The sequence below is a fragment of the Malus domestica genome, chromosome 09 (genome assembly GCF_042453785.1).
Source record: "Malus domestica chromosome 09, GDT2T_hap1".
NCBI lineage: Eukaryota > Viridiplantae > Streptophyta > Magnoliopsida > Rosales > Rosaceae > Malus > Malus domestica.
In genome coordinates, this window is record NC_091669.1 from 17,491,411 (window position 1) to 17,503,415 (window position 12,005).

The 12,005-nt window shown below is 38.0% G+C and overlaps 1 protein-coding gene and 1 non-coding gene across 2 annotated transcripts; one reads left to right on the top strand and one right to left on the bottom strand.

Annotated features, from left to right (window-relative positions):
- Positions 1–8,299: 8,299 nt before the first annotated feature.
- On the bottom strand, positions 8,300–9,970 carry LOC139187805 (uncharacterized). Its single transcript, XM_070804402.1, has 2 exons — positions 9,061–9,970; positions 8,300–8,979 (listed from the first exon to the last, which is right to left on the bottom strand). The coding sequence occupies exons 1-2, from the start codon at positions 9,968–9,970 to the stop codon at positions 8,300–8,302; spliced, it is 1,590 nt and encodes a 529-aa protein (XP_070660503.1).
- Positions 9,971–10,664: 694 nt separating this feature from the next.
- Positions 10,665–10,771, top strand: LOC114827192 (small nucleolar RNA R71). The gene has a single exon (XR_003776413.2). It is a non-coding gene; the product is annotated as a small nucleolar RNA R71 (small nucleolar RNA).
- Positions 10,772–12,005: the final 1,234 nt, after the last annotated feature.

The window sequence follows — 12,005 nt, forward strand, 5'->3', positions numbered from 1 at the left end:
GTGACCAGTTCTAAGGCTCCTCAAGGTTCTTATCGGGCAAGCCAGCCTTCCCCTTCCAAGGCAGCTGCTGCAACACAACATCCTCCCAAAACTTAAGGGTCTTCTCAGGTTTAAACATGCTTTCACTCTCGTCTTTTTCTTAACTCAGGTCTAGATTATCCCACTAACTTGTCTCTTTTCTATTTCAATAAAACTCTGGTGAGGGCTCAAGCCAGTTTGCTCAGCCTGCTGTAAGTAGGGTAGTTCTCCCTCGATGTTCAAGAGCTTTTGGAGTCATAAGGATCCCCATCCCTCAGCCTAGAACGGCTGCTGCTACTTAGGCCCCAACTTCTATTTATGATGAGGCTGTTATTGCTGTTGCTGATTCTAAAGCTGCTAATGTGATGTCTCATTCCCTAGCCTCCATTCCTGCCACGGCTTCTTTGCCCGAATTAGTCAAAGAATTCGAGCAAATTCAAACAAAGCTAAGATCCCCAAGGTGCCTTTTTGAGCCTCAAAACCTCCAAGATCAACACTAGGTTTTCAGAAAATGGATGTAAATGGACTTCACTGCCTCCTTTAGCTCAAAGCTTTTCAAGGTGCTGAGATAGCTCCCACGAACTTGTACCAGCTAAACAGATAACAAAGATGCAATATGAGTCATTTCTCTTCTTTAAGAACCTGAGGGCTCTGAGGTCTCTAAGGGACCAACATCTCAAGGTTGAGAGGCAAGCCAATAGGGTGAAGTGTTACAAAGAGAAGCACTTCAGAACCTCCACAACCTTGCAGTAGTTGGTGGAAAAGGGCTCAGCCATAGAGGATAGAATCATGATGGTGGCCGCTAAGATCTAGAAGTTGGAGGAACACTCTTTACTTTGAAAGCTAAACAGATGACCCTCTCTAGCAAACTTTACAAGAAAATTAAAGAAGTGAAGGAAGTCAATCATGAAGTTCATGATGCTGAGGTTCAGTTAACCAATAGCAACATAACCTTAGAAGAGCCTGGCCGCATTTTCACCATAATGCAGACCTACCACTCTAGGATAGCTGATTTAGTTAAAGATGTAAACATACTAGGCTAGGGTCTCTATACTTTCCCCCTTTATGAAATGAAAGATTACTTCTTTCTTCACTACTTTACTTGCTTATTTACATTTTCCTAACAATACTTAACTGTTTTAAACATATAAAAAGGATTTTCACTACTTTTCTGAGTACTTATACTTCATCAATATAACAGTCTCTAACATCCCAAAGAGTTGGGTGATACTTTTTTAGAAATTTAGCATTGACCGGATGTTTTTGCAAGTTTGCCTCTAAAACTGCCAAGTAGTGCCCTCCACTGTCTAATACTTTGTTAATTGTAAAAGGGCCTTCCTAAGTAGGACTCCACTTCCCAAAACCTCTAACTTGAGCTCTCAAGGGTAAAGCTGCCTTCCACACCAATTCTCCTTCTTTGAAGGTTTTCAGTTTCTCTCTCTTATTGTATGATCGGGCAACAACCTTCTTCCCTTCTTGGATCTTGTTTAGAGCTTCAATTCAGGCTACATCTAAATCTTCAATTCCTTGACACATGGCCTAAATGAATTCATCCCTATGCTGGCCAAGTTAGTTCTAAAGCCTTATAGAGCTTACATTGATTTCTATAAGGAGTACAACATCTTGCCAGAATGTCAAGGCATAAGAAATAGTTCATGTTCTTTTTTAAGTTCTGTAAGCCCAAAGTGTATATTCCAACTTCTCATGCCAGCTTTATGGGTTGTCTGCCACCATTCTCTTAATAATATTCACCAATATCTTGTTGTTGGCTTCTGTTTAACCATTAGATTAGGGATAATAAGGGCTAGACTAGATCATACTTATCTTGAACTTAGCTGCAAACTCTTCTACTTCTTTTGAGATAAATGATAGCCCCCTGTCTGTAACAATTGTCTTGGGCACCCCATACTTATGTAGGATTTTAGTCTCAATGAACTTATTCACAGCAGTTGAATTAATGGTTCTCACAGCTGAAGTTTTCACCCATTTAGTAAAATAATCAATTGCTACAATTATCAAGGTATGCCCTTTGCTAGAAGCTAGGTATATTTACCCGATGAAGTCCATTGCCCATCCTCTGAAAGGCCATGGTTTTACTACTGGATTCAAGGGTACTGATAATGTGTGCTGGAGAGGTCCATGCCTTTGACATTCTTCATACCCCTAGCATAAGCTTTATAATTTTTTTCCATGTCGAGCCATAAGTAGCCATACCTCCTTAGCAACCATCTCATCTTTGTCCCTGCTTGGTGTGCTCCACAAATGCCTTCATTCACCTCAGCTATCACCCTCATTAACTTTTCCAAACCTAAGCATTTCAACAAAAGTCCATTTGGAGTCATTCTTAGCAAGGTTTTGTCCCACATAACAAACTTAGCTGTTTGTCATCTGATCTTCTTACTTGTGGAAGAGAATGGTCTTTCAAGTATTGGATGATATATGTTCTCCAGTCTTCTATCTCAGGCTCTTTAGTCGTTATATCCAAGCTAAATCCTTTCTCAAAGATAGAAGGAAGATTTATCCTTTGCATTTCTACATTCATCTCGGGCCCCCTTGATAGCGATTTTACCACTTGTAAAACAAAGGGTTCAACCAAAGAAAATTCTTGCAAGAGAACAAGTGTTGTAGTATAGAATGGCTCAAGCAAGGTCGATCTCCTTAGGGACTGGTATAAACAATTTATGAGCTTTTGTGTATTTAACTTAGTTAACTCTAAGAACTACACTAATTCAACAAAACTAAATACTATTGTACGTGACTTAAACAAACATTTAAAAAGGGAAATGGCTTATAGAAATAATGATTCAACTAAACAAAACAAGTAAATGAGGAAATTCAAGATAAAATAAATAATTGAAGAAAAATAGATTGACAATATGCTAGAGTTCAACCTTTACCAACAACACTCCTACGTAGCTCTTCCAATTGCTTAAGTAATCGAAAACACATATGCTTTGAAGGTTGGATTTTCCTTGTGTATGTTTTACTTGTGACATTCAAGTTAAAACGCATACCACTACATGCAATTTATCCAAGACATTTGGATTAAATATAAACATGAATGATTCATTAATCTTGATGAAAATCCCTTTGTTAAACCATGTAATCCCTAAGAGTATGATATTTACCTTAAGAGAAATTACAATCCTCAATCACAAGAAGCATAACCAATTTTAACGTGACATTCGTTCAAAATTGCATCCAATGATTTTTCTAAGCATCCTAATGGTGATCAATCATCAAGACACACAGATAGTTTAATTTAGAGATTGAAAATATCAAAGCAAGCATGTAACAACACTTAAGCAATTGAAAGAGAAATCTACGTAATCATGTTGCGGCTCATGGCCTCACTCTAACAAAAAGAAATTATTTACACATAATTATTTGAATACATAAGAAATTATCCATGAAGAATCAAAGAAAGAGACAACCCTTTTTTACAAGGAGGTTATCTCCTGATGCTCTCCGATCCTCCTTCCATGTGGAGCTGCGGCTCCCTTATTTTTCTGCTATGTTGCTCGCTGCAACTCTCTCCAACGCTGAAACCTTTCCTTTAATCTCTGCCGTGCTCTCCCTCTGTGCTTCTAATTCTTTGCTCTCTGCCCTTTTCCTACTGCTTTGCCGTGTGTTGCCTTAAACAAAGGGCAATCATTTTTCAAAGCACCAAGGCCACAAGTGGAAGACAAGCCTCATCCCACTTCCTAGTGCTCCACTTTATCCTCACTCCCCCACTTTGCTTTCTGATTTTTTTTTCAAACACAACCCGTGGAGACAAGCTCCACTTCCAATTCTTTTGTTTGTTTTTATTATTTCCTTTTCTCCTTTTTGCTTGAAATTGATCCTAAGGCAAATTTAACTGCACACTAACACAAGATAAGGTAAAATGCAACCATTTTAACACAAAAACATCACAAAGACTTTAGAAATGGATGGTATAAATGCATGAAATATATGAGTGATCAAATACCCCCAAACTTATATTTTTGCTAGTTCTCTAGCAAAACAAAACCACTCAACTAAGACTAGACTCAACAACTTAGTAGCCAACTTCTCAATTTCGATTTCAGAGATAATTGCTAACCATGAAACAAACAGCCAAGAACTAAGCAACAAGAGCTCAAAACATCATCCAATAGTTAACTAAATTTCCTTCAAACAAAACGTTGAAATGTCATGTGTGAGCTAGCCATGCCAATGCAATTCCAAGCTCCTTTAAATCATCATATGCAAACATGTGAGCTTCTCACAAGACATACGCTCATTCACTCATATGTTTCAGTTAATGTGTTTCACTCAAGTGATCTCATTGTACATGCCGCCATATGCTTGCTTGTCCACCTAACTCGCTATCAATATTTAAGTAATACCTTGGATCAATAGGACTTTATTACAGTTGTAATGGGGCTGAAGGTGATAGGCTAATGAAAGAAAGGATATGGAAATCAAAAATTTTGAGAAAGTACACTTTAGTAGTTTACCAACACCTTAATATCACACTACCTCAAATTGAAAGCAAAATAATAAAACCTCGAGCACCTATTCCTCCCCAAATTCAACTTCAAAAGGAAATTTATACTGTGCAGACACATTTTCAACAAATCAACACTCTCCAATTTTCTTTTTTTTTCTTTTTTTTTTCTTTCTTTCTTCCATTTTTTTTTTAATTTTTTTTTTAAAGAAACAAATCTGCAAAAGCTACATCACCCATCAAATTCACATTTCATTGTAATACACATGCTCCATCCATCTTTCTACATAAATGAAACCCCCAAGAGCACAACCCATGTAATACTTTCTCAAAACAATAAGGAATCGATTTCTGTGTATGGGCTCAACTCCAATATCGGAGCAAGGTAAAAAGATGTGGCTAACAAAGAAATGGCTTAGTTAAAGGCTCAACGGGCTACTATGGACACACATAGCATATAAGGTAGGCATGAAAGGCTCAAACGATCCAAAGATGGCCTATATCACTTCCAAGTTATTACAAGAATTGATGAATGAGACAAGAAGTATAAAGCAAGTTCTAGAGATACATGTACAGTGAGATCATACGCACAAGAAGGAATGAGATTGATGCATAATGGTTCAATCATATATAGGCTCAAAAAGTCACAAGGTTTACATAATCTCACATGATTCACATATGAAACGCTAAATCATGCTCAAGTTTCACATTGACAAGACTAGGCACATTTATTTTTCAAGTTGATTGCTGGAAATCACATTAACACAAAGACAACGAAAAGAACTTAGACTTCTTGAAAGTAAGAAGGAAATTAGGATCAAATCTCATCATTGAATTGAGAAGTACCTACAAACAACAACAAAAATACAAAAAAAAAATTTAATTTTTTTTTCTTTTTTTTTTAAACAAGTAAACTAACAAAATATATTTCCATCCCCAAACTTAATTAGAGCATTGTCCCCAATGATAATGAAAGGAATTTTGAACAATAAACATAAAAATGGAAGGAAAGAAATACAAAATAAAATAAAGACACATAAAGAAAAGGAAAGAACACACCAATTTGTGTAGGCGAGGAGAGCAGCAGTAAAAATGCATTTTTTTTTCCATGGTAGAATTCCAAATCATCCCCAAACTTGTTTCAACACGTCCCATTATGCATAAAAATGTGTGAGTAACCCGTGGGATTAAGAAACTTTTCAAGAAGTTGTGGTAGAGACTGCAAAATCATTACCTGCATAAGGGAGCAAAAGTAGGACTTAAACACAAACCAGAAAACAAGAGAAAAACAGAACAAGAACATTTAAAATTATTTAAACTAAAGATGAAAGATAGAAAGCTTGGGTTGCCTCCCAAGAAGCGCTTTAGTTACTGTCTAGAGCTAGACATTCTGTTGGCAGTTTGATTCAAATAACAGGTTCCTTCAAAGTGATGGAATCTTTAGCAAGATCATATGGAGACTCCTTGTATAACTTCAAGCGATGTCCATTAACTTTGAAGACAAAACCAGTTTGCATGTTTTGGATATCCACAGCCCCATGAAGATGGACCTGTACAACACGATATGGACCATTCCAACGTGATTTGAGCTTTCCTAGGAATAGTTTCAGTCTCGAATTAAAAAGCAAAACCTTCTGACCTGGTTGAAACTCTTTACGAAGGATGTGAGCATCATGAAATTTCTTGGTCTTTTCCTTGTAAATCTTTGCATTCTCATAAGCATAATTCCTTATTTCTTCCAGTTCATTCAACTACAGCTTCCGCTTCTCTCCAGCTGCCTGGTAGTCAAAATTGAGGTGTTTAATAGCCCAATATGCCTTGTGCTCAAGTTCCATAGGCAGATGGCAAGCTTTCCCATACACCAAACGAAAAGAAGACATTCTAATTGGTGTCTTATAAGTTGTCCTATATGCCCACAAAGCATCAGTAAGCTTTAAACGCCAATCCTTTCGAGATGAACTAACAGTTTTCTCAAGAATCCTCTTGAGCTCACGATTATATACTTCAACTTGTCCAGATGTCTGTGGATGGTATGGGGGTGGCTATGCGATGGTGAATATGATACCTGGCATAAAGGGCAGCCATGGTGCGGTTTAAGAAATGCGTACCTTCGTCACTGATGATAGCACGAGGTACTCCAAATTGGGAAAAAATAGTACTCTGCAAGAAACCTAACACCACAGAACTTTTGCATGTTGGAGAAGCTATTGCCTCCACCCACTTAGAGACATAATCAACCGCCACCAAGATGTAGAGATTGCCATGTGAAGAAGGGAAAGGTCCCATGAAGTCTATACCCAGACATCAAATAGTTCAATCACCAAAATACTTTGTTGGGGCATCTCATTTCTTTGAGAAAGATTGCCAACTCTTTGACACTTATCACAAGCCTGGCACCATAGGTATGCATCTTTGAATAAAGATGGCCAAAAAAAACCACTCTATAAGATCTTGGCCGCAGTCCTTCTTGGTCCAAAATAACCACCACATGCATAATAGTGAGCAAACTTCAAAATGCTTTCTTGTTCTTCTAAGGGGACACACCGACGAATGATTTGATCTTGGCAATGCTTGAAAAGGTATGGCTCATCCTAAAAGTAGTGTTTTACAGTGGAGAGGAACTTCTTCCTTTGTTGGTAACTGAACTCTGATGGTATTTCTTCAGATGCCAAATAATTTGCGATGTCAGCATACCATGGTACTTGATGAGTAACTGCTAGAAGTTGCTCATCTGGAAAGCTCTCTTGCAGGGGCAATGAATCTGCCTCATCAGTGCTTGCATTTACTAATCTTGAAAGATGATCCGCCACAACATTCTCACGTCCATTTTTATCTAGGATCTCCAAATCAAACTCTTGCAAGAAAAGGACCCATTGAATCAATCGTGGTTTGGCCTCTTTTTTAGACAATAAGTACTTGAGAGCAGAATGATCAAAATACACAATGACTTTAGCACTAATTAAGTACAATCGAAACTTTTCAAGAGCAAATACCACTACAAGTAATTCTTTTTCCGTAGTGGCATAATTCAGCTGAGCATCATTCAAAGTGCGGCTGGCATAATATATAACATGGGGGAGCTTGTCACGTCGCTGACCAAGGACAGCACCCACAACGTAATCAGAAGCATCGCACATGAGCTCAAAAGGAATGGTCCAATCTGGAGCTGTTATAATTGGGGCTGATGTGAGAAGATCCTTCAATTTGTTGAAAGCATCATGACAATCTGCATTAAAATCAAAATAAGCATATTTAGCAAGTAAATTACAAAGAGGACGACTAATTTTGGAAAAATCCTTGATGAATCTTCGATAAAAATCAGCATGTCCCAAGAAAGATCTCACATTCTTCACAGAAGTTGGTGGTGGTAATTTGGCGATCACCTCAATCTTTGCCTTGTCGACCTCTATTCCTTTGCTTGAAATTAGATGTCCTAACACAATGCCATGCTTAACCATAAAATGGCATTTTTCCTAATTTAACACAAGATTAGTCTCCCTGCATCTTTCCAAAACCAAAGACAAGTTATCCAAACATATATCGAAAGAATTACCAAAAACAGAAAAGTCATCCATAAAAACCTCAACAATATTTTCAACCATTCCGGAAAAAATACTCATCATGCATCGTTGGAAAGTGGCAGGGGCATTGCACAATCCAAATGGCATTCGTCTATATGCAAATGTACCAAAAGGGCATGTAAACGTTGTCTTCTCTTGATCCTCAGGGGCAATTGGAATTTGGTTGTACCCTGAATTTGGTTGTATCCTTTCTAGTGCTGTTATTAGGCTTTCTATAGTCAACACACATTCACCATCTGGTGGTTATCCTTGTAGGCACAAGCTCGTTGTTATCATTCTTCACCACAGTAATATCAGTTTTCTTTGGAACCACCTGAGTTGAGTTCACCCATTTGCTATCCGAGATTAGATAAATGATACCTGCATCGAGTAACTTCATCACCTCAAGTCTTACAACTTCATTCGTGATCGGATTTAGACGTCTTTGAGCTTCAACAGTTGGTTTAGTCCCAGCCTCTATAAAAATCCTATGCATGCACAAAGCTGGACTAATGCCCTTTATGTCAGCAAGTGTCCACCCCATAGCATATTGATACTTGCAAAGAACTCTTAGTAATTTGTCTTCCTTCGTGTCATTAAGATCAGCAGCAATAATAACAGGCAAGGTCTCGTTCACCCTGAGATGAGCATACTTGAGGTGGCTCGGCAGTAGCTTGAGCTCTAACTTCAGAGCTTGCTCACTTGAAGGAAGAAGGGGCTGCTTAGGCACTCCAAGGCTTTCATAAACATGTCGCCACTTTGGATTATGAATTGGTGCACTATCCAATGTAGCAATGACGTTCACCATATTTTCTTCCATAGATAAAGTAGCGTCATGGTTGGTGAGGCAAGTTAACAGCTCATCGTTAAATGATCGTGAGGCAAAGTTTGCATGCACAATCCCATCCAAAACATCAACACGAAAACACCCTTCAAGTTCGAGATGACGCTTGATAGCTTCAAAGAGTTTGAATACAACTGACTCTCCTTACACTCTTAAGGTTAAAGTACCTGCTTCCACATCAATAAGTGTCCAGGTGATGGCCATGAATGGTCGGCCTAAAATGAGAGGCATTTCCTTGTCTTCATCCATGTCAAGTACAATGAAATCAGCTGGGAGATAGAATTTATCCACTTTAATAATCACATCTTCCAGAATACCCAAAGGATAGGTCACAGACCTATCTGCCAATTGAAGACTCACAGATGTGGGCTTAAGTTCTCCTTCACCTAATTTTTGAAAAACAGAATAAGGCATAAGGTTAACACTTGCTCCTAAATCAATCAATACTTTATGAAAATCAAGACTACCAACAGTACAAGAGATGGTGAAACTCCCCGGATCTTTCTTCTTGGGTGGTAGCTTATGTAAGAGGACAACACTGCATTGCTCAGTTAAAATCACCTTCTCGTATTCCAAGAACTTTTTCTTTTTAGAACATAGCTTCTTCAAAAATTTGGCATATGATGGGATCTGTTTAATAGCATCTAATAGAGGCAAATTAATTTGAACTTTAGCCAACGTCTTCATGAATTCGATGCATTGTTGATCCTTGGAACGTTGTTGTTGTCGTTGTTGAAATGGCAAAGGTGGCTTGTATGGTGGCTTGTCAGAAGGTGCAAATAAACTACCAAGGCCTTTTTCCTTGTTTACATCAAAGTTGGGTCGAGATTGCACTTTGTCATTTGCACTAGGATCTGGAATACCTGCTGCAAAAATAGCCTCTGACGGAGACTTTGCAGCTAACGATGCACTTTCAATAAGCTCTTCTTCTTCCACTTCGGCTTCATGGTGCACCACTTCTCTGTTGTCATAGCTCTTACCACTTCTCAATGTCCGTATTACTTTGCAATGCTCCATCCCTCTTAGATTTTGCTCAGATTGGCTCGGGATCTTTCCTTTCTCTCTTTCATTGAACATGGTAGCAAGCTGTCCAACTTGAGTCTCCAAATTCCCCACTGATGCCGTGAGATTCTGAATGCTAGTTTGTGTGGATTAGACAAAATTGTTGGTGCTATTAGAGAGAGCGGACATATGTTGAGCTAGCTGTGACATTTAATCTTCAAGAAATGGTTTCTTAGTCTCACTAGTTAATTGGTAAGACTGTTGGTATTGACGTGGCTGTTGGTTGCCACCCCAACTAAGATTGGGATGGTTTTTCCACCCAGGATTATATGTATTGGAATAAGGGTCACTTCTGGGTCTAATGAAATTATTCACCATATTCACATGCTCTTGCACAAGCTCAAGGTAGCTATCATTGTTGGGGCATTGAGTGATGTCATGAGTTGTCTCACTACAAATGATGCAAGCTTCTTGGGCATTGGGCATGGAAAAGACCTGCATTAAGGTAGCAAACTTGGCATTAAAATTCTTCTCCATTTTAGCAATTTGAGTAGAAACATTAGGAGAACTCTGAGAAATCTCAAAAACTCCCCTCTTTTGTGTTTGTTCTTTTGTCCATTGTTGGGATTCAGAAGCCATCATATCAAATAACTCAAATGTTTCCCTTGCTGATTTTGACATTAGTGACCCTCAAGCAGATGCATTCACTTGACTCTTGGTGGTGGCATTGAGACCATCATAAAATATGTTCATTTGAAGGTTAGAATCAAACCCAGCATAAGGACATTTTGTGTACATCTCATTATACCGTTCCCAAGCTTCATGGAAAGACTCATTTGGCTTTTGAGCGAAAGCCAATATCTCTTTCTTGAGTGCAAGAGTCTTGGAAGAAGGAAAAAACTTATTGAGAAATTTTTCTTGCAATTCTGTCCATGTTGTAATGTTATTGGCAGGCAGAGAATGCAGCCACGCCTTGGCTTTGTCCTTCAAAGAGAACGGGAACAAGCGTAACTTGATAGCTTCAGAAGAGAAACCTCTGATTATGGTGTTGTCACATGCCTCAATAAAATCAGCCAAATGCATGTTGGGATCACTGTTTGGTAACCCATGAAAGGATGGCAATATGTTGAGGATGTGAGGTTTGATTTCAAAGGTTGTCCCATCTTCCATATCTAGATATATAATGCACCTTGGCACTGCATTGACTCTCGCTGCCAATGAATTCCTTAAAGGTTGACCTGCTGCAGGTAAGGCTAGGGTCATGTGTGCAACTGGTGCCAAAGGTTGGAAAATAGATGTGCTGCTCTCATGATCACGGAACAAATCCTTAAGAAAAGTATCACCAAGGTTGGAATCTTGTGCTAAATATTTTTCTCTAGCTAACTTCCTTGCACTTCTCTCTGGTTCAGGGTCGTAAGGAATAAGCACTTGATTCTTGGACCTTGTTCTTATCACCATATACTACACCTGAACAAACAACAGAAATATTAAGCCACAATAAAAATAAAAGTAAAATAAAATAAAACTTAATAGAAACTAACTAAACAACAAAAAGGAAAAGAAAGTAAGTAAACCTAGATGAATCAAAAACATAATTTATGCAAATTGGCAACCACTAGTTAGTTAAACAAAGACAAAAATCTCACACCACACATCCACTGCACTTAATCAAAGATCGAAACTCAACTAAATTAATTGCTATTTTTTTTTATGATTAATAAAAATAAGACATAAACATAAGCATAAGAAAAATAAACACAAAAGCTCGGGAACTGTTGGTACAGTCCCCGGCAACGGCGCCAATTTCTTGATAGCGATTTTACCACTTGTAAAACAAAGGGTTAAACCATAGAAAATTCTTGCAAGAGAACAATTGTTGTAGTATAGAATGGCTCAAGCAAGGTCGATCTCCTCAGGGACTGGTATAAACAATTTATGAGCTTTTGTGTATTTAACTTAGTTAACTCTAAGAACTACACTAATTCAACAAAATTAAATACTATTGTACATGACTTAAACAAACATTTAAAAAGGGAAATGGCTTATAGAAATAATGATTCAACTAAACAAAACAAGTAAATGAGGAAATTCAAGATAAAATAAATGATTG